Here is a 25,950-nt window from a genome sequence, read left to right as displayed (position 1 = left end):
GGAATATAAATACAGAAGTTGACTGAGCATGCCTGTAATGGAGAAAAGTGATATTTCCACAAAACCAGTTTTTACCCCCCTACCCATCTTCATTTGATATTGATCAAAACATATCATAGGACATTTAATTAGAAAAATACACATTATGCCTATGCACATGCTCAAGTTACTTTATGTACAATAAAGCAATGGGGGAAGGGAATCAAAGAAGAGAGAAAACTAAATTGCAGTAGTCAGGATGTAGATGAACCAAATCTTGGTTTTCTAATTGTGAATGTATTGTTTTCCTTGAGAGCACAGTTCTGGAGTCAAGTTGTAGATTCTCTTTTTAGTAAGTGTCTCCTGTCTGCTGCTGGAATATATCAATTGTATCTTCATCCTCCATTTCCCACTGTGCAGGTGTGTCTGTTACATTCATTCACCCATCAAATCAGAATCTGATCTACCACATTGACAAACCCTGTCATTCACAATAGACTTTCATTAGTTTACTAAGTGGTGTGTGCCTCTTAATCTTAAATTGCACCAATGAACCAATTTCAAATTTATGTGGTCGTTGTTTTCAGTCTTGACTCCTTCTTTTGGTGTATGGTTTCATATCGTTGGATTTTGTCCGTTGCTGTGTGGCCCATCTGTTCTCCGATGGTTCTTAGTAGTAAGAGTCCTTAGAAAACTTATAAGGACATTAGTCCAATTTGAGGAGTTGTAGAAACATGGTAGAACCCAGGACTATGTTGGTATCCAGAAGTGAAAGGGGAAATAATAATAATGACATTGACACTAGCAAGAGCAACTCAAATTTATCTATTTAAAATTTATAAATCTGAATACTCTGGTACTGGCCAGCAGGAAGAGAGTAGGACATCTTTGCAGTGATAGACTCACAGAGCCTCCACATATTCATGTACTGAAGGTTAAAACTCTCTTGGGATCTCTTCATCTTTCCTCTTGGAAGTTTCCACAAAAATATAAAGTTGGAATATTTCCAAACAAAGCTTACTAGGAAGTACAGAACAAACAAAAATAAAGGACAAAAGCATGGCTTTATAAAATCTATCTATGCCTTGCACAAAGTAGAAGCAAAAATATCCACTAAATGAATAGACAAATAGGTCATGTATGGTGGAATCATCAGAATGTTCCAGGGAGAAAGGAATGCTGATCTTCCTTATGTACTGAAAAGAAAACTGAATTCTGAGTAGGATGGCCTAGAGTGAAATCCCAAATTTCCCCCTGACTAGTTGTGTGAATTGGGATAAACAACTTAATTTCTTGATGCCTCAGTTTCAGAATCTATAAAATGGCAACAATAATAATATAATGATGAGCATAAAATAAAAATCCTAACACTGACCTTATCTGTCAGGGATTTTTAGGCATACTGTGATCTCTTAGGACTTTTTCATTTTCTGAGGCTGTTAGAAAGTTCAAGGTATTCTTAAAATCCTTACCAAAAATCACATCTCTGAAGGATTTCTCAGATTCTGCTCATAAACATCTTTGCTGATGGAGTTCTTAATCAGTAAGTGCCAGAGAGGATCCTTTTGTTTTCCCACACTTTCTTTATGGCTACTTTGACTTCCACATTCTTCAGACTGTAGATGATGGGGTTCAGCAGTGGTGTCACAATGCTGTACTGCATGGAGATGACTTGCTCCAAGATTGAGCCTGTAGCAGGGCTTAGATATCGGTCCACACCTGTCAGGAAGAACAAGGTCACTACAATCACATGGGAGGAGCAGGTAGAGAAGGCTTTGCTCCTGCCTGAAGCTGAGCTGATCTGCAGGATGGCAGAGATAATTCGAGTATAAGAAAACATGATGGGGAAGAAGCAACCAATGCCATAGATGACCAAAGTAATGAAGAAGATCATCTTGTTAGGGAAGATGTCAGTGCAGGAGAGAGGTAAGAGCTCAGGTATCTCACAGCTATAGTGGTAGATGAGGTAGGGACCACAAAAGTGCAATCTCAACAAAGGCAGGGTGTTAAGCAGGGAGTTAATGATGCCTAGTAGACAGGAGCCACAGGTCAGAAAGATACAGAATTGTTTGCTCATGACCATCACATAAACCAGAGGGTTACAGATGGCTGAGTAGCGGTCATAGGCCATGGCAGAGAGGACTAAGGCTTCAGATGAAGCAATGAAAAATGTCAGTCCAATCTGTGCGAGGCACCCATTGAAGGAGATGGTTTTGTTCTTAGAGAGAAGTATTTGAACCAACTTTGGTACCATGACTGAGGAATAAAAAATATCAAGAAAGGATAAATTCACCAGGAAGAAGTACATGGGTGTGTGCAGGTGAGAATCCATCTTGATGATTGCCATTATCAAAAGGTTCCCAGCCAAGGTGAGGAGATAAGTCAATAAGAAGACGAAGACCAGAATGTAATGGACATGGAGGCTGCTGGAAAATGGTAGAAGAATGAATACTGTGTCTGTGGTCTGATTATCTGGCATCATTTGTTCAGAAAAATCTCTCCCTGGGAAATAGAAAAGACATCAACCAAGGAACTAATAAGTTTTTATTAACCAATTGGTAAGTGTTCACCACTATGCCCAACACTATAAAGTAAAATAAAAACCCTGAAGATGTATTTTTTGGCCATCTTGTGGGTGTAATCTTTGTGGAGACAAAATGGAGACCAAGGAAAAATGTATGAAGGAAAAACAGGCAAAATAGTAGTATTTTAATTAATTAATTAATTAATTTTATTTTAATTTTTTAAAATTAATTTTATTAATTGTAATTATTTAATAATTAGGTATTAAGTTGTGCTGTTAAGATTCTGTGTACTGAAAAAGTGGAAAGAAATAGAGAACAGTGATGATTGGAATGGTCAGGAACAATTGGCATCATGGAGCAAGTGGGAGGATTTGATTTCAGTTCTGGGGCATGGTATCTCCATTTTTGTAATTCTCCATTTCAGCTATGAATGTACACTCCTGGACTGTGCCCATTTTCTACTGAGTATAACTTTCAGAGAAAGCTCTAATCTGTACTGGTAGAGGAAGTTCCTCAGTGGGAGCTTTGTACTAGTTTGCCTGGCAAAAACAAACAGAAATGAAGAAATGAATTATTTTTCTCTCAAAATTGACTTCTTATCCCAACATATATTTTCTGCCATGGTACCATTGCTTCCATTGTTGCCTTCTCTCAGAACTGCTGATCTTTCTTTTTCATCTCTTCCTATCAAATCCTACTCATCCAAGTCCTCCATGTCAGCCTCTCTATGAAGCACTGAGAGGCAACATGGGAAGGGGAGAGATTCTATTCTTCTTAATTGAAAACAATAAAATAAAAACTATTTGGCTGTTCCCTTTACTTCTGTCACCAAAATATGTATATACTTCATTTGAACAACATAGGGTGTCTTTTTAACTGCATCATCAGCTTTGAAAACATATTAACACCTTACTATTTATGTTAACTGTTCTTTACTCTCTATAATATAATCAACCTGGTCAGAAAGACACTCGATATTGCCTCTCTTAAAATTATATTTCTAGAAATCATCAAAAAAAGCTTCCAAGAATGAGCAATTGTGGCTCAAAATACAAACTGAAAACTCACAGGTCAGTTATAGGGACTCAAGTTCCAGTGTGCCATCATAGGCAATTCCTAATACTGCAATAAGGACAAAGTACCTTCATCTTCTAGATGGTAATCAGAAATCATTTACTTAATAAATATAAGGATCTCACCAGATTTTTCTAGGAAGGTAGCAACCATTAGCAGTAAGTAGAATATTATGTGTAAAAATTAATAAGTATGGACCAGGAATTCTCAATTATCTGCTCTATATAGGGTGAGCCCACTACTCTCCACTTTCAGAATGGAGTGTTTGTGGATAATTATAGTTACATAACTATGAGTTGAGACCATGCAAAGCATTCTCTGCGAGTGGAGTAGGAACTCTAAGTAACAAAAATATAATTTGGACTCAATAACAAAATGAGAGAAATGATTATTAATAGCCAATATCTTGGGGAGATGCAGAGCTCCCTCCTTCTTCCAAATTCCTTATTTTAAAAAGTTCATTCTCTTGAAGGACATTACTCATAATGACACTCAATTAGCTCTCCTCATCTTGGTCAGAACCCATCCTTTCAAGGGATTTAATCTAATGTGAGGAAGTCCACTGAGTTCTATTCAAGATTGAATGGAGACAGATCCTTTTGTCTTGATAGCCCAAGGCTGGGAGTGGTCTGGTATGGAGATAGTTTCTCTGTCCAAGGATGACATGTTACTCTTAGACCTCCATTTTAATATAGCTCACCTTCCATTGTGTTTTCCAATGAGAGTCCATTATAGCCCCTCATTGAATATTTACTCTTTGAAGGGTATGTAAATTGTGAGCCTCTTGCCATGATTGTCTTTGATCTAAGAGAACCAGTCAAATGACCATCCTTTTATTAATAACCTGAAATCTTATTAATAAAATGATTAAATTCCCCAGAAACTATGTCTCTCCAACCTTTTAAATCATCCCCCAAATATTTAGTAATAATAATAACTAATATTGTCATAGCTCTTTCTTTGTACTGGGTAACACACTATGTGATTTAGAATTATTATCTCATTTGATCCTCACAACTCTGAGAGGTAGGTGCTATTATCATCCACTTTTTATAGCTGAAGACAGTGAAGCAAGCACAGGTTAAGTGACTTGCTTAGGGTCATATAACTAGTAAGTGTTTGAAGCCAGATTTGAACTCAAGTCTTCCTGACTCCAGTCCTGGCACTCTTTCCATTGTACCACCCAGCTGTCTTAGAATAGCAGCAGAAAAACATCCTGTATACTAAGGGGAAAATGTTTTACAGACTCCCATGACATTGCTGGGAGAGGAATCACTATAGGTATAATTCATGGTCCTTGGACCATGTCTTGGTCTCTCACAGAACCATGGTACTGGAGAATCTCAAAATTTGACAAATGAAGGAACATCATCAGCACTCTGGTCTAATCTCTCCTGGATTGGAGTCCTCAAGTATGGAACATACTTAACAAGTCCTCGTTTAGCCTCTGACTGAAGACTTTCAAGGAATCCTCCATGTCCCTAAGAAATCAAATATACTATATTTATAGAGGTTTTCTTCAGTGGTGTCTAATTCTTTTCAGGTTCTACCCATTGTTTTTGTTTGTGCCCTCTGGGGCCAAACATAAAAAGTTTAATATCTCATTTACATGATGATCATTTAAATGTTTGAAGGTGATTCTAGTTTTTTTTTTTTTTTTTTTTAAGGATGGAGAGGCTTTGGGAATGCTTTTCAGCAGCAGAGGGGGACCCAGTAGATGGGGAGAGACTGAAGAAGATGGAGAGAGAGAGAAGTTCAAGGTTTTGTGACAAGGGGGTGACTTTGGTGAGTAGAAGAGTCCCCATCAGAGACTGGTATGAAGGAGGTAATGGAGATTATGTAAAAAGACTAGGTGATGGAGAAAAGTGGTGAAAGGACTCAGCTTTCTAGGTAAAGTATCAAAGGAGAATGGAAGACAGGGATACTGTCGGAAGCAAGAGGAGGTGGTTTGGAAAGCTGATGTGGTGAAGAGCACAGAGAAAGAATCAAGGAAGAGTAAAAAGATTATATTGCTAACATGAGGAGCCAGTAGAAATTATATAACACATATTTGTAGATCCAGTCAGTGTGGCTGTGTGACTTCTTCCAGCTCTGTTCAGCAGCACAGAAGTGAACAGACAAGGTAGATAGTAGGGGCTGGGAATAATGCAGACTTAGGGCATTGCAAGGAGTGAGTGCTGATAGGACAAAGTAGCAAGGAATTCAAAGGTGGAAGATAATGTTCAGTTGGACTGATTCACTAATGGAGCAACAGTGAGGTCAAAATGAGAGGACTACTACTTGGGGACAAATCAACCACGATGGTGGTCTTCTGAATTCCAGGCCTTAAATAAAGTAGAAGCTGACACTGTAATACAGCATCCTAATTGTTTATTTTTTTGTCTTCTCAGTGGCTAAGATTTTAATCTACATTTGAGCCCAGACTTCCATAGGGACAAGAAGGTACCTCAGTAACAGCAGTCCCCTGGAGACATGATGCTTAGCACTGAAAGGATGCTAAAATGGCTCTTTGACTTGACCCCCACCAAGTAAACCAACTCTTCAAACACAACATGAGTCAATTTATAATGTAGCGCAGTGGCCTTACATTTCTCTTCTTTTGTCTCTAATTCTCTAGCAACCTCAAAGTCACACAAAGGCTGACATTCTCAAAAGTGCTTAAGAAAAACAACTGTGTCCTTGCTCCCAATTCTCAACTGTCTTGGCTCCCTGTGTTAATACCAGGAAAATAAATAATGATGAGTGATGATTCATAATCTTAGAAAAATTGTGGTAGGTGTGAGAAGTTTTGCAGAAATGGAGATAGTTAAATGATGATCTAATTTTCAAAGAGAGGGTAGATTATTCAGAATTATAGGCTAATGATTTTGACAGAAAATATAGGGTAGTTCATGAGTCCTTAGAAAAAGAAAGACCATTGATAAAAATCAGAATGGATTCATCAAGATTATTGAGTCATAACAAACAAAGTTACTTTCTTTTTTTTTTTCAGGATCGCTAGACTGGAAGATTAGAATACCCTAGATGTGGAATATCTGGATTTCAGCAAGGCTTAAAATGTCATTGCAGGTAAGATGTAAAGGCATGTATTGGAGTAGAGTAAAATAGATTGGTATCAACTTGGTGGAAGATTTCCAGAGATGTAATCCAAATCTTTGTTCTAATCACAAGTTTTATTGATGACTGTTGGAATTAGTCAATTCGCTAACTGGTGGATTCTCAAAGCTGAGCATGACAGTTAATACATTAGATGAAAGAATTAGGGTCCAAATAGTTATTGCCAGGTTAGAATGATGATCAAAATGTATTAAATTTACATTTAATGGCTCTAATTCTTGAACTTGGTGAGAAAAGTACACTATGGCCAGACAGTAGTTCCTTTGAAAAATGAGGAAAGGGGGTCCAACAAGAAGGTAAGCCCAGCATGATGCCACCCTGTGACATGGCAGGCAAAACACTAACACAATTTTGGCTGTGTTGATGGAAGTGCATGGTTGGTGCTAGTCCTACAAATACAGCTGGAGTATTGTATCTATGCAAGGTTTGGGAACTGAGTTTTGGGAAGAACGCTGATAAAGCTAGTGCATGTCCTAAAGAGGGTGTTAGGTGGAGACAGGATGTGAGAGGAAGCCAAACAAGAGTTATTTAAATGAAATGGGGATATTTAGCCCAGAGAAGGAAAGATTTGGGATGGATGTGACAATTGTCTTCAACTATTTGAAGGAATGTGATGTGCAGGAGGGATTAAACATGATTGATCCCAGAGGTCAGAACTAGAGGCAGAGGGTAGAAGGAGCCAATTGTGAATGGTAGCCCAGCTGTCTGGGCAGTTGAAAGGGCCCCATTGCTGAGCACCAGGGTTCAGGAGCTTTGGCCTTATATAAGAGACAAGCAGCAGTTTCTGAGAAAAAGGAGAAGCCTTCATGCTGATAAAAGTAAAAGTGCAATTAGGCTCAAAAGAGATAATGGTTATAAAGTTCTTTATGAAACACAAACTCATTATATAAATACCAATTGTTATTCTTATTGTTAGCCTACAGTCACCAGGTGGTGGCGATGACTTTGTTGTCTGAGCCTTCTACTGTACTCTGGCTGGACTCAAGGAATGTTTGTGGAGCAATACAGGGATGTGCTGGTAAATGTTTACCAGGAGGCTCCTTGGGGGCAAAGACGTGTGCACTCACACTTTTAAATATAATTTTCACTTCTAACATTCTTACACCTAGATAATCAACAAAACAATAAATCAAACCTTGATTTCAGAAGTGTAAATGCTCACAGTGAAAATTTAGCAACTGTCTCTTACCAGTTGCTCGAGGTGGCTCCAACACAATTCTGGATAAAAACTCCAGGCTTTTGGAGCATCTTTGAGCAGGCAGGAAGGCCCAGGGCAGCCTGGGCTCAGCATGAATCCCTCTATTTTCTTTTCACCTATTCTTCTCAATCCCTTGAAGGCAGACTCCTAGCTTCCCTGCTCTATTGAAACTTCTCTCTCACAGGTCATCTCTGAATAGCCCTTTAGTTTTTACCTTCAGTGACAAAGAGGTTTAAGGATGTGGAGTCCCACTTCTGCTGGAATCTAGTCTCAGGACCTTGGTCAAGTGTTTTTAAAATTTGGTTCAGTGGGCCTCGGTTGCTCATCCATGAAACGAGGGGGTTGGAGGAAATGATTTTGAATGTCCCTTATACCTTTATATCCTGTGATGCTCTGAGAGACTGAGCTTCCTCTCACCCTCAGGTTTTTCCTAACTAACAGAGGCAACTCTTTCCAGTTTTTGCTCAGTTGTTTTTTCCAGGAATGTTAGATGGACTTAGGAAAGAAAACATCAGCTTACCTTGACTCTGGGCCATAACATGGGCAGTGTGCACCATCATGACTGCCCACAAGCATTGATTGAGCTCCTACTGTAGGTAGACCTTGGTCAACCTGAGTTCTCTTTCTTTTTTTCCTCCTCTGAAAGAATAATCTGCTCATTCATCTGAAAGTCCCACCCACTTACAGCAACCAAAACATTCTTCTGCATATCTGTAGCCCTTAAATAGTCCCTGGCTTTTTCAACTGGAAGAGCTGTTCCTCTGAATGTCAGACTCTTTGAGTGCCCAGCTGCCCCTGGGAGCAGGTTTCATCATTATCATTCTAGTGAATATATTAACATATGAGACTGGATTCAATCCCAGAATATTGTTTTTATTCTAGACTCTTACTTTGGGGATCTTGTCCCCATAGAGTCTTTTTCTTAACAAGTTAAAACTTCTCTTATGGTAAATATTATTTCAGTTTTATGGCAAGCAGCAGTCCTCTGGGGAAGGGGTCATCTTATTTAACTCTCTTCCTTCATGTACTATGAACTTTGACTCATTTGAGGTCATTGGTGGCTTTGAAACCTTGCTGATCTACTATTCACACAATTGCTTTCAGTATGAGAAGCCTAGTATACTGCCACAACCTTGTTCCTCTCTTCCCTAATGGCGCCTAAATCGTTTATAACATATTTCTGTCACAGGTTTATGAATTTCCAAACAGCTGTATGCCCCTAAGATGTAGGGTACCATTTTGTCACCCTTTCTGCCATATCTACACCTCTAAATACACATCTTGCTTTCCATGTCATGTGTCCCATTCTATCAAAGATGTAACTAGTTTTGGGAGCCTGACCTTTGACTTAAGGCACGTAATTTTAGGGGACACTGAGAAGAAGTTCAGCCCCTCCCTCCTGCAAACAATAGAATTTAGTACTTGGTGAACAAGAATAAAGATTTCTAATTCAAAGTTCCCTGTACTTGAAGTGGCCACACTCCAGGTGAGCTCCTCCCTGGCTCTCCCCCACTTTTTACTCCCTATCCTGTGGGATAGGGAGTAAAAGCACCTGTGGCCTGTTCCACATCTCCTAAATTTTATGCCCCTTACTGCAGGGACAAAGATAGCTAGTTAAAATTCTATATTCTGTCAAGGGTTGATAATGCTTTTGAGACCATATTTCCTTTTTGCAAAATATTTTATTATTTCCCCATTTACATCTAAAGTCTTTTTTGCATTCATTTAAGAAATGTTGAGTTCTGTGGGCAGAGCCAAGATGATGGAGCAAAGGCAGGGACTTGCCTGAGCTCATCCAAATCCCCTTCCAAAAAGCTTTAAAACAACCCCTCAAAATGAATTCTTGTTTGGCAGAACCAACAAAAGGACAGGGTGAAGCAATTTTTCCAGTCCATGACAACTTTGCAATTTGGTAGAAAAGTTCTATGAAGCCCAGATTGAGGGTGGAGCTCAGTCCAGGGCAGGCCATGCTCCACCAAGTCAGTGGCAGCTCTTGGAGGTGACTGAATCAACATCAGTGGCTTCTGGAGCTGATAGCCCACAGATATAAGACTGCTTACATTGCTGAAATACAAGTCTAGGTTGTATTTCAGGAATGTGGAACTCAAAATTTTAAAAAAATATTTAATTAATTTACTTTTAATTTTCAACATTCACTTCCATAAGATTTTAAATTTGAAGTTGTTTCCCCCTCTCTTTCCTCTTCCCTCCCCAAGATGGTATGGAATCTGATATAGGCTCTATTTATACATTTATATTAAACATATTTTCCCATTAATCATGATGTAAAGAAGAATTAGAATTAATGGGAGGAACCACAAGAAAGAAGAAACAAAACAATAGAATAGAAGAAAAGGAGAGCAAATAGTATGATTCCATTTATATTCTGACTCCAGTGTTCTTTGTTTGAATGTGGATGCATTTTCCATCATGAGTCTTTCAGAGTTTTCTTAGATCCTCACATTGCTGAGAAGAGCTAAGTCTATGAAAGTTAGTCATCCCACAATGTGGCTATCACTGTGTACTATGTTCTCCTGGTTCTGCTCATTTCACTCAGCATCAGTGAATATAACTCTTTCCAGGTTTTTCTGAAGTCTGGCTGCTCATCATTTCTTCCTCCCCCCCATTTATTAATTTATTTGCTTTCAGTTTTCAACAGTACTTCCATAAGTTTTAAGTGTTCTCTCCCACCCTCCCTAAGTAATGGCATGCAATCTTATATGGGCTGTCTACATATATTCTTATTAGACACATTTTCACATAAGTTGTATTGCATAAAATAATTAAAATGAATGGGAGAAATCGTAAGAAAAACAAAACAAATGAAACACAACAAAAGAGAAAATAGTCTGCTTCATTCTGCATTCCAACTCCATAGTTATTTCTCTGGATGTGGATGGCATTTTGCCTGGTGAGTCCTTTTGAAATGTTTTAGGTCTTTCCATTGCAGTGAAGGGTTATGTCTATCAAAAACAGTCCTCACACAGTGTGGTTCTTACTGTGTATAATGTTCTCCTGGTTCTGCTTCCTTCATTCAGAATCAGTTCACATATGTCTTTCCAGGTTTTTCTAAAGTCTGTTGTTCATCATTTCATATAGCACAGTAATATTCCATTACATTTATATACAACAACTTGTTCAGCCATTCCCCCATTGATGGGTATCCCCTCAATTTCCAGTTCTTGGCCACCACAAAAAGAGCTGCTATAAGTATTTTTTATATACGTGTGTCCTTTTCCCTTTTAATGATCTTTTTGTGATACAGACCTAGAAGTAGTATTGCTGGGTCAGGTGGTATGCCCATTTTTAGAGCCCTTTGGGCATAGTTCCAAATTGCTCTCCAGAATGGCTGGATCAGTTCAAACTCCACCAATAATGCATTAGTGTTCCAATTTTCCCACATCTTCTTGAACACTTATCATTTTCCTGTTTTTTCATTTTAGCCAATCTGATAGGTGTGACATGGTACCTCAGAGTTATTTTGATTTGCATTTTCTAGTCAGTAGTGATTTAGAGCATTTTTTATATGACTATAGATAGCTTTAATTTCTTCCCCTGAAAATGCCTGTTCATATCCTTTGACCATGTATCCACTGGGGAGTGACTTGTATTCTTATCAATTCAACTCAGTTCTCTATTTAGAAATGACACTAAAAAATGAACATTAAAAATTTTTTTGTTTGTAATTGAGAAAAAAATAAAATATCAAATTAAAATTTTCTTTTGAGTTCCAAATTCAGTCCTTCCTTTGATTCCTTCTCCCCTCACTGAAAAGGCAGCAATTTGGTAAAGGTTATACTTGTGCAATGATGCAAACATATTGCCATATTAGTCATGGTACAAAGGAAACCACAGACCCCTGCCCCCTCCAATAAAGAAAAGAGAAAAAGAAAAAAAGCAAAAAAAAATTATACTTTTATTTGCCTTTAGATTTCATCAGTCTTTCTCTGGAGATGGATAGCATTTGCTGAGAATAGCTAAGTCATTCACAGTTGATTATTGTATAATGTTGCTATTCCTGTGTGCCAAGTTCTCCTGGTTCTGCATACTTTCTTTTGCATCAATTTGTGTAAGTCTTTCCAGGTTTTCAGAAAGCATCCTGTTTGTCATTTCTTATACTACAACTTTTTCAATCACTCCACAATTGATGGGCATTGCTTCAATTTCCAATTCTTTGCCACCACACAGAGCATTGCTATGACTATTTTTGCACATATAGATCCTTTTCCTTTTTATCTTCTTTAAATCTCTTTGCATACAGACTTATTTTGGAAAATACCTTCAGGTTTGTTAAATGTGTCCATTGATTGAAAAGTGGTTAAAAAAGTTTTGGCAGACAAATATAATGGAATAGTATAATGATGTATGAAATGATGAATATTGTTTCATTAATTATCCTTTGGATCACTCTGTTAAACCCCCAGGTATATGAATAATTATTCTTAGTTGTTTTCAGCTTTACATCCGAGAATGACCTCTGCCTGACCTGGACCAGGCAGCTGATACCATGTAGTACACTCCACATCCCAGTTTCTCATGGTAACCATGTTCCATTTCTTGAAGGAGAACATATTGTCCTTGCTTACCTTGGAGTATGAGCTCCTTGCATGAGAGAAGGGTTCCTTGTGATCTCCTCTGTCCTTTGCCTTAATAATGGTGACTCGGGTGGGCCTTCCTGGCTATCGGTGAAACACAGCACATTTTCTTTTCTTTTTTTTTTTTTTTGAGAGATTAACAATCACTTTAATCAAGCACATGTATCTTTCCTTTAACCAAGTACATTTATCATTCATTTAGTTTAGGAGAGTCAGCACCCAAAGAAAGTACTTCAAAGAAAGTACAGAGAAATCAAAGATCAACGCAAATGCCTGAATTCAACAGACAGGTCCAACTGTCTGACCGTAGTTAACAGAAAGGGAAGCACTGATATCTGTGTTTTCAAAGTCAAGGGGGCTCATTAGTGGCTTCCCAGAGTCTCAGAGTCTCCTCTGGCAAGGAAAGCTTCCTCCAAAAACTAAGCCCCTAAGTAAAATCTCACCCTTAGAGTATTTATATCGTTTTTAGAGCCAGAGGACATTCTAACTCTTGAAAACCTGTGCCTTCTTAACAAAAGATGTGTGCCTTTCTACAAACCTTCCCCAATCAAACTCCCTTTAATAGGCAGGCCCGTTAATGGGTGGGGAAGATCTTTAATCACATTAACAATACAAATACATGTACTGTTTCTAGTTAAAGAAACTCTTGTTTCTGTACTTTACTTCCAGTAAAGACTCTTGGTTGATAAAGGCAAGATTCAATCAGAGGCACTTCATCATATTAAAACAAAAACAGCAAAAGATCCTATTTTCCTTGCCATCACAACACTCCAATACATTCTTTCTCTGGAGATGAACAGCATTTTTCATAAATACTTGGGAATTTTCTTGGATTCTTGTATTGCTGACAAGAGCTGTCAATCGTAGTTGATCATCTCATAATGTTGCTGTTATTGTGTACAATGTTCTCCTGGTTCTATTCACTTCATTTTGCATCCATTCATTTAAGTTTTTCAGAATGGAAGTGTTTCACTAGACAATCTCTTTGGTTCCTCTGAGATCTAAATTGTAGAATCTCAAATGACCTTTTAGATATTCCCACTTGGATTGTCCATGGTCACCTTAAATTCACTTTAACTTCAATATTTCAACAGCAGCAGCAGCCTTTCCCCCCAAAACAACTCTTCCATATGACTTGACAAATTTTTTGAATGCTGCTTCCATTCCTAGCTCATTCTCTACAACAAACGCTCCAAATTTTTTCTTCTCTCCTATAGTCCCTAAATTCCATACAGCTGATGACTTGACTTCCCTATTACTGAAAACTTCATTTGATGGGAACTTCCTCAGTTTTTCTCCTCTAGTCTTCCAAATTTAAGAGCATACTCACTCAGTCTCTCCTCCTTCCTGACAGTCAATGGTGAAGTGGTATTCCCTACCCATCAGTGAGACTAATTCCTCTACCTGCACTCTAGATCGTATTCCCTTTTGACTTTACTATTTCTCTTAACCACACCACCATTCACCCAGTATCCTATGCTACACAATTGGTGCTATCTTTGACTTTCTTTCTTCTTCACCTCTTAAATCCAATCAAGCCCTATTAAGTCCAATTCCACAACAACTTTAGGATCATTTAGTGGGTACCACTGATACTTGTACCATCACACAAGTTTATTGTGCTGAATTCCTGGATTACCGTAGCAGCCTTCTAACAAGTCTTCTTGCTTCTACCCTCTCCCTCCTCCATCTTCCACCCTGCTACAAAACTCTTCACCCACTTAAAGGCCTGATCACATCGCTTTTGTTCAAAAACTTTCCATGGCTTCCTATTGCCTCCTGAATAATGTTCATAATCTGTCTTCCATTCAGAGGCCCCCACAACATGATACTATCCTATTGCTAGTGCTGAACTTAGAGAAGTCCCCAAAAATGTGTGGATGCATTCAGATAATCTGAGGAGAAAAAATCAGGAAGGGATAAATGCATAAATTAAATTGGCTGCCACTTCCTAGCCTTTAAGAATATTTGGTTATTTGCCAAATGAAAATCAGACCCAGGTAAGAAGAGAGGGGAGAAGTCAGAAAGGCATCACAACGTTGTCTGGGTTTCCCCCATTATTGGTTTGTTTTATATGTATTGAATAGTCCAAAGCAGAAAAATGGGAGTGACTGGAAGTAAAATGATGTTTGTCTTTCTTCCAGCTCTTTTGCATGCTGTAATTGGTTTCTTCCCAGTGATAAGAGGTTGTCTAGTGATAAAATGTTCATCATTATCTGTAAATGCAAAGGCTGAATCTATGATGATAAGGCTATTTATAATGTAGGAAGCTAAGTAAGAAATTTTTGTGAAGGACAAAATGCTTGAGTTGGAGAAGTACATGAGTTTTTCCCTTCAAAACAAGGGAGAAGGGGACAGGAAATGGCAGTGATAATCTGAACTGAAGCATCTTGTCCTATTTCCAATCTGAGAAAATACACACATCTGTCTTGGGGTGGAGGTCAAGGGGCATTCAGTGATCATACAGCCCCTCTGCAGAAAGGCCCAGCAGTCCCTGGAGCTTCCAGCAAGTTTCTCTGGCAACTTTCCAGGAGTTGCTGATGAATTCCCTCCCTCCAAACTGTCCTCCCCACCCCTATCATCAACCCCAACTATCTTGGAGAGACCAAGTGGTCAGTGCTGAATTGAATTGAATTTCCCAAGTCATCCAGGTTTGATCCTTTGTCATCTTTAATTTCTCCCTTTCTCACCACTGTGTCTACTCAATTCAGGTCTTATTTCTAACCATCAAGTACTATGTAGCCTTCTTTACAAGGTCATTTTGTTCTATGCCTTCCCTTCCATTTCTATTGTTATCATCCTGTTCTTGTTCAGTCACGCCCAACTCTTTTTGACTCCATTTTTGGGGTTTTCTTAGCAAAGATACAGGAGTGGTTTGCCATTTCCTTTTCCAGCTCTTTTTATAGATGAGGAAACTGAGTCAAACAGGGTTAAGTGCCTTGCCCAGGCTCACATACTTAGTAAGTGTCTGAAGCCAGATTTGAGCTTAGGAAAAAGAGTCTCCCTGACTCAGCACTGTATTCACTGTGCCACCTAGCTGCCCTGTTATTACCCTCAGCCAGGCCCTTATCATCTCATGCCTAGATTATAGCAAAAGTCTACTCACTTGCCTTCTTGTTTCCAGTCTCTTTCAACACAGAAATCATTGAATAAGTGTCTGTTCTTGAGGAGTCCATAGTTTAATGGGAGAGACAACATGCAAATAAGCCACCCTGACTTCCTTCAGATTCCAGCTAAAATCCCACTCTATGCCAGAAGATGTTCCAGATCTCTACTAATGCAGCTAGTGCCTTACCTCTGCTGATTATCTCTATTTCATCTTGCACAAACATGTGTCATACACTATCACTTCAATCTATTCCAAGTCTGTCATGATAGACAGCTCCAGTAAGTCAATGAGAAGTCAAAGTTAATTATGCTGCTAACTGATATGATGTCACTTAGCTTCAGACCGTAAAAGACAGGCTCATATATATACTGCAGGTAAGAAGTCAGATTGCAGCTAGGTGCCTTGTCCACAGAGGCATTTGATAAATGCTGATTGAACAAATGAAAGAGCAGAATGAGAAGGTAAGTGATCTAGAATTAAACAAATGAAATTTAGATTTGTAGTAGCATAGTAGCAGTGCCATTCCTTTTGAAATTAGCTGTTCATATATTAACTAGGTAATGGAAGAATGTGATTCCCACACAGGGTCAGATTTCCATTTCATTGAGTCTAAAATTCTGTCTTTAACAGTGGTAAGGCACAGTTAGTGAGAGGGAATGATTATCCTTCTTAACATCGACCTCAAAAGTTACAACTTTGTCCCCAAATACTTTAATTATCGCACTAAGGATCTATCATATATGATTTTTGTCAACTTTTTTGGAAGGTGTTTCTTCTATCTATATAACTTTTGGGGATAGATTTCATAAATTCATTTCATACTGTATTATTTTCATGTACTTGTTCTAAATTTACCTTTCCCAAGGTTGAAGGGTTGTCTCTTAATTCTAGTATTCTAAGATGTGGTAAACATGTCACCAGCCTTCATCGTTCTTCATTGACAAAAGAGAACTTTTTAGCCACCCCTCCCCACTACCATTTAGCAGTTATGCAATTTTTTTTATTTCTGCTAATGTGTTAAGTACTTTGGCTAATCACAGAATCAGAAAGAAAAAAACTTTAGAGAATCAAAAGTGAGTTAATGGCATAATACAAACCTAATATTTAGGGGTTTGCTGGGGACAGAACAGGGTAGCTGTGTATGGTTCATTTTTAATACTTTAACATAAAATATCTTGTATCATAGGATGATAAAGCTGGAAGAGTTCTTTGAGGTCACCTGGTCCAACCCCCTCATCTTAGAGATAAGGATACTGAAGCCCACAGAAACTAAGTGACTTATCCAAGGTCACATAATTAGCAGGGCAGAGACACCCTTTGACTCAAATACAGTGTTCTTTTTCTCTGCATTACAGTGATATTGAGGGACTAGGAATATGTTTTTCATGCTTCTTTTGATTATTGTGTTGGAAAGTCAAATATTCTTTTCAACTCTGGTCTTTTCATCAAGAATGCTTGAAAGTCCTCTATTTCACTGAATGACCATTTTCCCCCCAGAAGTATTATATTCAGTTTTGCTGGGTAGGTGATTCTTGGTTTTAATCCTAGTTCCTTTGACTTCTGGAATATCATATTCCACACCCTTCGATCCCTTAATGTAGAAGCTGTTAGATCTTGTGTTATCCTGATTGTATTTCCACAATACTTGAATTGTTTCTTTCTAGCTACTTGCAATATTTTCTCCTTGACCTGTGAACCCTGGAATTTTGGTACAATATTCTTAGGAGTTTCTCTTATTGGATCTCTTTCAGGAGGTGATCAGTGGATTCTTTCAATATTTATTTTGCCCTCTGGTTCTAGAATCTCAGGGCAGTTTTCCTTGATAATTTCCTGAAAGATGATGTCTAGGCTCTTTTTTTGATCATGGCTTTCAGGTAGTCCCATAATTTTTAAATTGTCTCTCCTGGATCTATTTTCCAGGTCAGTTGTTTTTCCAATGAGATATTTCACATTATCTTCCACTTTTTCATTCTTTTGGTTTTGTTTTGTAATTTCTTGGTTTCTCATAAAGTCATTAGCTTCCATCTGTTCCATTCTAATTTTTAAAGAACTATTTTGTTCAATGAGCTTTTGAACCTCTTTTTCCATTTGGCTAATTCTACTTTTTAAAGCATTCTTCTCCTCACTGACTTTTTGGACCTCTTTTGCCAATTGAGTTATCCTATTTTTAAAGCTGTTATTTTCTTCAGCATTTTTTTGGGTCTCCTTTAGTAAGCTGTTGACTCACTTTTCATGATTTTCTTGCACCTCTCTCATTTCTCTTTCCAATTTTTCCTCCATCTCCCTTACTTGATTTTCAAAATCCTTTTTGAGCTCTTCCATGGCCTGAGACCATTGCATATTTATTTTGGAGGTTTTGGTTGCAGAAGCCTTGACTTTTATGTCTTCCCCTGATGGTAAGCATTATTCTTCCTCATCCAAAAGAATGCGAGAAAATACCTGTTTAGTAAGAAAGTCACCTTCTATAGTCTTATTTTTCCCCCCTTTTTTGGGTATTTTCCCAACTAGTTACTTGACTTTTGGGTCCTTTGTCAAGGGTAGGGTATACTCTGGGGACCTTTCCTCCAAGGTGGCACAATCAAGGGAGAGGAATTTACTCCCAGGCCTGGCTCCTGGCTGAGATTCAAATCAGCTGCTCAATTCCCCCAGGGGCTTTAAGCTGAGGTTCCAACAATGGATGCTTGCTGCTGCCTGCTACCTGCTGTTGCTGCTGCCTCTGCCACTGTCTGGGGCCAGGGCTAGGGAAGGCCCTGTTCCCTTGACACAGAAGTGAGAAAGCTCTCTCACTGGCCTTTGAAGTGTCTTTGGCACATGTGGGTTGAGGCACCTGTGAGCCTCCACTGCTGCTGGGGATTCTGCCCCCCGAAGCCTGCTCCAGTTCTGCTCCTCCCAGTGCCATGTGGCCCAGACTGGCCTATGCTCTGCTCCATGTCTGGTGTGACAGTCCTTTCCTGTTGGCCTTTCAGGTCACCCTGGGCTGGAAATCTTCACTCTGTCATCTTCTGCTCTAGAATTTGTTGAGAGTCATTCTTTACAGGTATTTTATGGGCTGTGGGGAAAGAGCTAGAGTATGTGTATCTTTGTACTCTGCCAACCTGTCTCTGCCCCAAAGCACCACATTTTCAATGAATGTTTCCTAACTTTTGAATGTGATCACTATCTTGACCTGAGCCTTATAAGTTGTTATTGATTTCTTCTCTTGATGTTTTTGCCAATATCATTTCTTGTATTTATTCCTTTTGTGAGTTGACCATTTTGTGATGTCCCAAGAGTTTCTAGTTTTATTTCTTTTGCTGGTGTTTGAGAATATTTTTCATCTGCCATATCTGTCTCAGATACATCTTGAGCCATGATATTTTTTTCCATGTAATTCTTTGTTTGTTTCGGTGATTACCCTTCCCCCCCTCAAAAAAAAGAAACCCACCACATTTTTCCATTAAGGCTTTCTGTTAGTTTTATTTCCTTTTTGAGGATTATATTGAGGAATATGTAGAGGCATTTTAGAAAGTGAATATACTACTAGGTGCATAGTTTGAAAGATCTGGGTTCAAATTTTGCCTCTGCCTCCATGCACCCTGAACAATTATAATTTCAATTAAACTCAGGTACCCCCTTTCTCTACCTTTAGCCTAGGCCCAAATTTTAAAGCTATAGGTAGTTTTTATTTGTGCTGGGTGAGGGAATGATTATAATTACAATTGAACCTGGTAAGATTCAGAAGTGTGGCTTCATATCTTTGTATTTGGTCCCTTGTCCTGTGACCCATCTGTTCTCCTCTCGTGGTTAGTAGTAAGAGTTCTTGGAAAATGTAAAAGGACTTTGATCCAGTGTGAGGAGCTATAGAAACATAGTAGAACCCGGGACTGTTGGTACCAACTATGTTGGTTTCCATAATTGAAAGGAGGAATAATAATAACTCTAGTGATGCTAGCAGCAGCAACTCAAATTTATCTATTTCAGATTTATAAATCTGAGTATGCTGGGATTGGCAATCAGGAAAAGAGTAGTTTAGGACATTTTACAGTGATGGACTCACAAAGGCTTCACATACATACATTGAAGGACTGGAATCTCTTGGTACCTCTTCATCTTTCCTCTTAGAATTTCCTATGAAAATATAAAGTTGGAATTTTTCCAAACAAATTTTACTATAAAAAAAGGCACAAATAAAAACAAATGACAAAAGCATGGGTTTACAAAATCAATCTATGCCTTGCAATCAGTGTCCACTAAAAGAATAGACAAATAACTCATGTATGTCAAGGTCATCAGAATAATCCAGGGAGCAATGCGTGCTGATCTTTCTCATGTAGTGAAAAGAAAACTGGATTATGAGTAGGAAGACCCATTGTGCAATCCCAAATTTCCCCTCAAATTAGTTGTGTGAATTTGTCTAAATCACTTAATATCTTGGTGCCTCAGTTTTTGAATCTCTAAAATGGCAACAATAACATAATGATGAGGATAAAATAAAATCCGAGTACTGGCCTTATCTTTCAAGGATTGTTAGGTATAAATGAGCTAATGGAATGTTAAGAATAGATCTAGGCCTAAGGGTAGGGTTCTTATATTATCATTACTATGATCTCTTTGGACTTTTCCTTTTCTGTGGCTGTTAGAAAGTTAAAAGTGTTCCTAGAAACTTTAGAAAAATCCCAACTCTGATGGACTTCTCAGATTCTGCTCATAAGCATCATTACTGATGGAGTTCTTAATCACTAGGTGCCAGAGAGGATACTTTTGTTTTTCCACATTTTCTTTATGGCTAGTTTGATTTCCACATTCTTCAGACTGTAGATGACAGGGTTCAGTAGTGGTGTCACAATGCTGTACTGCATGGAGATGACTTGCTGCAGGATGGAGCCTGTAGCAGGACTTAGATATCTGCCCACACCTGTCAGCAAGAACAAGGTCACTACAATCACATGGGAGGAGCAGGTAGAGAAGGCTTTGCTCCTGCCTGAAGCTGAGCTAATTTTCAGGATGGCAGAGATAATATGAGTATAAGAAAACATGATGGGGAAGAAGCTTCCAACGCCAAATATGACCAAGGTAGTGAACAAGATCATCTTGTTAAGGAAGATGTCAGTGCAGGAGAGAGGTAAGATCTCAGGCATCTCACAGCTATAGTGGTGAATGAGGCGGGGGCCGCAGAAGTGCAGCCTCAGCAAAGGCAGGGTGTTGAACAGGGAGGTGGTAACTCCAAGTAGACAGGAGCCACAGGTCAGAAAGATACAGAATTGTTTGCTCATGACCATCACATAAACCAGAGGGTTGCAGATGGCTGAGTAGCGGTCATAGGCCGTGGCGGAGAGGACTAATAATTCAGTTGTACCAATAAAATATGCTAGTTCAATCTGGACCAGGCACCCACTGAAGGAGATGGTTTTGTTCTTTGCCAGGAGTAGCTGAATCAATTTTGGTATCATAACTGAGGAATAAAAAATATCCAGAAAGGATAAGTTCCCTAGGAAGAAGTACATGGGTGTGTGCAGGTGAGAATCCATCTTGATGATTGCCATTATCAAAAGGTTCTCAGTCAAGGTGAGGACATAAATCAATAAGAAGATGAAGACCAGGACATAATGTACATGGAGGCTGCTGGAAAATGGTAGAAGAATGAATTCTGTGTCTGTCGTCTCATTATCTGGCATCATTTGTTCAGAAAATTCCTCGAATGAGTAATAGGGACATCAACTCACCACCTAACAAGTCTTTATTGACCAACTAGTAGATGTTCAACATTCTGCCAAACATTATGGAGTAAAGTCGAACAACTCAAAGATATGTTTCCTGACATCTTGTCGGCATAATCTTTGTGAGGAGGTAAGATGCACACCCAGGAAAAGCTTATGGAACAAAAAGGAATACAAAATGGAAATTAAGTTGTAAGTTTTGCGTTCATATCTCTGTGCACTAGAGGAGTGCAAATGAATAGAGAACCATGATGGCTGGAATGGTCATGGACTATTTACATGCAAGAAGTGAGATGACTTCAATTCAGTGCTGCAACATGGAATTATCATTATTATATCTCTCCCTTTCAGCTATGAATATAAATAGAATCCTGAGCTGTATTCCCATTCTGCATTGGTAGAGGAAGTTCCTCAGCATGAGTTCTGTATTGGTCTACCTGGTTAAAAAAAAGGGACAAGTTAACAAACAATAAAATTTATTATCTTTCCCCCAAAAGTGACTTCTAATCCAGAATTTTTCCCCTGCCATGTTCCCTTTGTTCCCATTGTTCTCTTCTCCTAGAATTGCTTTTTCCTTCTTCATCTCACCCTGTCCAAATCCTAAACAGTCAAGTCCTCCATGTCATGTTCTTCCATTCCTTGAAGAACAAATGGTCTCTCTCCTCATCTTGCACTGTATTTTGCTCATAATTTGCTATAATACTCAGAACAATTTTATTATCATTATTTGTTAATCTGACTAATCTACTACTAAAGCACAATCTCCTTGAGGAGAATGACCACGTCTTGCTCACATTTTTCATTTTTGTATCTCCAAAGTATCTGGTACAGTATCTTGTACATACATGTTCAATAAACATTGAAGGACCACTGGCAGTAGCTGAATTATTGGTCATACTTGAGCTACCTTCATCAGTAAGAGTCTGAATGTATTTTCTAATCACTATTGATTAAAGAAATGCAAATTAAATCATTTTGGGGTACTACTTCATACCTATCAGATTGTCTAATGTGACAGAAAAAGAAAATGACAAATATTGGAGGGGATGTGGAAAAGTAAGCACTATTGTTGGACTTGTGAACTAATCCAATCATTCTGAAGAGGAATTTGGAACTGTGACCAAAGGGTTATAAAACTGTACACAGGAAAAGGAAAGAGAAAGGATCTCTATGTACAAAAATATTTGTAGCATCTCTAGTTATGTTGGCAAAGAACTGGAAATTGAGGAGTTGCTCATCAATTGGGGAATGCCTGAACAAGTTGTGATATGTGATTGTGATAGAACAGTATTATGCTATAAGAAATGACATGTAGGATGCTTTCAGAAAAACCTGGAAAGACTTACATAAACTGATGCAAAATGAAAGGAGGAAAATCAGGAAAACATAGTACAGAGTAATAGTAATATTATATGATAATGCACTGTGAATGACAGCTATTCTCAACAACATAATGATCTAAGACAGTTCTGAAGGAATTATGATGAAAAAAGCTACCTACTTCCAAGAATGAACTGATGCTGTCCAAATAGACTGAAATGTGTTTTTTAACTTTCTTAATTATTCTTGGCTTTTGTGTCTGCATCATGGCTGATATGGAAATGTTTTGTATGACTGCACACATATAATCTATGTTAAATTTTTTGCCTTCTCAGTGAGGGATAAATGGAGGAAGAGGAAAGAATTTGTAATTCAAAATCTTAAAAAAATGAGCATTAACATTTTCATTTACATGTAATTGATAAAAATAAAAATAAACAACGTACTTTAAAAAGGTGGATTTCTGTGATAGAAACAATTTTTAAATGAATGTTAAAAATTTTGTTTACATATAATTGAGAAAAATTAAATAAAAATTAAATGTAAAGAAATGTTTGAATACATATATTCCTTAGTCATAATACTACGTAAATATTATTTTTAAAAATTAAGGATGAGGCTTTTTAGTCAAGATGACGAAGTAATGAGTTTGAAGAAAGCTAACTTTCTTCCCATCACTATTGAAAAATATCAAATAGAAACAACTCAAAGAAGAAAAATGGTTACAAATAAAACAAGTCAAAGTAGAAAATGAGCAAAGTAAAGAAAATATTTGTATAATGAAGAAATAGAATGCCAGAAAAGAAAAAAAAATACTAAAGTATCAGAGGCTAAGCACATTAAAAAAGGAAACAATGCAAGATGTCTTAAGAGGTGTCTTCAGATGGATAAATGGCATAATTAGAGAATATTACTTGGGAAAATGATAAGAAAATCACATGATCATATTTAAAATGATTTCTGCAGAAAGTAAAGGACCATAGGAGGAACTGAAGCTATAATGAAAAGAGCTTTAAAAAAATTAGGAGAAACAATGAAGAGTATTGCCAATATCCAGGTCTATAGTGGAACATTTTACAAAATCCATAGATCCAACAAACAAAAAGCTACAGTAGAAAACAAAAACATGCACAACGTAGAGGTACTAGAATCAAAGTTTCAAAAATTATGGAATTATCTAAACAACTGAATGATAACAATATTAATAAGCAATTAAGTTGGATTCCCTAAAATTTAGAGAAGTAAAAGAATTTGAATATTACATGGCACCTCCTCTTGATTACTCTCTCATATACCATTCACACTTGTGGGTTTATTTCCTAGAAGATGGCTGCTAATAGGAATAACTAGGGATAACTGTGAGTTGTATTCCTAATACTATAGCTTAGAAACCCCCAACAGAAACCATCCAACAGACACAATTAACTTTTAGCAAAGGTATTTAATAGCATGACGTAGTAATAACAATAACTACAAAACATTATCCCTATAAACCTACAGCACACTCTCCCTAAAATTAACAGTCTGTCTGGAAAGAGTTGGTAGAAACCTAAGTACCAAGGTAGGGAAGTACACATGTAGGCAACATATGTGATCAAGGCACTCTCAAGTCTGGTACTGATTGGTCTCAATGTCTTGTTTCTGTAGAGACTTCATCTAGTTGTCCCTTTGATGTAGTATCCCTTTAAGTTGTTCTTCTGGGTTTTTTTTCTCCATATTCAACTCTTGATTGGTAGGGTTACCTCTCCTTTGAGTTTATATCTACATCCCTTCTCTGTTACCACAGATCCTTCTTAGAAGTTGTTTCCTCAACTGTCTCTCTGTATCCATGTTTGGAGTCTATGTCTCTGCTCCTTGTTTGATGTAATGAGGTTTATTGGTCTAATAGCTACCCTTCAAAATGGCATGGTAGAAAACAAGTCCTTTTTGCTTTCTCTCACCTCTCCAGGAGTAATTCACTCCCTTTCTCCTTCTAAGAGTGGATTCTCTGGCTTGAAGACTCTTGAACTAGAAATCAGATTACCTAATGTATAGTTTCCTTTTAATTAATTGATCTTTTTTGATTGTTTTTCATGTACAATCTTTCTCAGCTTGCATTCAGGATGCAGGACTAAACTGAGGAGGTATGGTCCAGCTTTGTTGAATAATTGGATTGTACTGCTTAATAAATGGATATGCTCAGTATATTGGCCCTTTGTTTTCCTCCATCATTCCATCTTTCATCCATCATACAGTTCTGTTCAACAACACCTGAATAGGATCAGAGACGACAGATAGTGTGGGTGAGGGCTAATCCACATTTAGGGTTTGGCAAGGTGTCAGTGATTATAAGATAGAGTAGCAAGGGATTGGAGGGTTGAACCAAGCATAGAGTTGAACTGTCTTACTGAGAGAGTAACTTTAAGATCAGAAAGAGAGAATTACTGCTTAGGGAGAAATGAACTATGATGGTGGTCCTCTGGACACCAACCATTAGGCCTTACAGAAAGTAGAAGCTGATGGTGCCATGACAAGATTTGTCAGCTTCTTGGAGTTCTTAGTGCCTAAGACTTCATTAGGGACAAATATAATACATAGGAACACACATATAAGACCCCAGGGAAGGTCACTCAGGCAACATCAATCCCCTGGATTCACATTGCCCTGAACTGAATGGATCTTAACTAGTTCTTTGGCTTAAAGTTAATTGCATCTGTTGGATGCAGAACCATCTCTGCAGATACAACATAAGGGTCAATTTAGGAAGAGCAGCACAGAGGTGCTAGATTTCCCTTCTTTTATCTCTAGTTGTCTGGAAACCTCTGTCAGAGAAAAGCTAATTTTCTCATAAAGGCTTAAGGAAAACAGCTGCTGCATTCTTGCTCCCAATTCTCAACTCTCTTGGTTCCCTGACTGTTTTAACACCATCTAATAGAAGTGGTAATTTATGATCTTTGAAAAATTTTATAAAACACAGGAAATTTCATAGGAGTGGGGATAGATAAATGGAGATAGGTAAATGCTGATTGAATTTTCAAAGAAAGGGAAGTGGGTTATTCAAATTATAGGCTAAAGATTTTGAGAGACAAAATAGGAAGTTTAGTAGAAAGACAGACCATCAATAAGAACCAGTATAAGTTCATCAGGATTACCTCGCCATATTAGAGAAAAGTTATTTCCTTTTTTTTCCTCAGGACCACTAGACTAGAAGATCAGAAGACAACCACAGATAATGACATATCAGAATTTCAGCAGGACATTCAACAAAGCTTCATCTTGTCCTTATAGATAAGATGGAAAGATATAGATTAGAAGAGAGTGACAATAGGACATTTAGGTCTGGTTGACTGACTTCAAA

General features: G+C 38.0%; 1 protein-coding gene and 1 long non-coding RNA gene across 2 annotated transcripts; one reads left to right on the top strand and one right to left on the bottom strand.

Annotated features, from left to right (window-relative positions):
- Nucleotides 1-1,519: 1,519 nt before the first annotated feature.
- On the bottom strand, nucleotides 1,520-2,110 carry LOC140531968 (olfactory receptor 5BS1-like). The gene has a single exon (XM_072650571.1). It carries the CDS (start codon nucleotides 2,108-2,110, stop codon nucleotides 1,520-1,522), a length of 591 nt encoding a protein of 196 aa, XP_072506672.1.
- Nucleotides 2,108-25,950, top strand: LOC140531371 (uncharacterized). Its single transcript, XR_011976334.1, has 4 exons — nucleotides 2,108-2,537; nucleotides 5,246-5,363; nucleotides 6,571-6,647; nucleotides 25,787-25,950. It is a non-coding gene; the product is annotated as an uncharacterized lncRNA (long non-coding RNA).

The sequence above is a fragment of the Notamacropus eugenii genome, chromosome 3 (genome assembly GCF_028372415.1).
Source record: "Notamacropus eugenii isolate mMacEug1 chromosome 3, mMacEug1.pri_v2, whole genome shotgun sequence".
In the NCBI taxonomy this organism is placed as follows: Eukaryota; Metazoa; Chordata; class Mammalia; order Diprotodontia; family Macropodidae; genus Notamacropus; species Notamacropus eugenii.
This window is presented reverse-complemented; position numbering and strand designations above follow the sequence as displayed.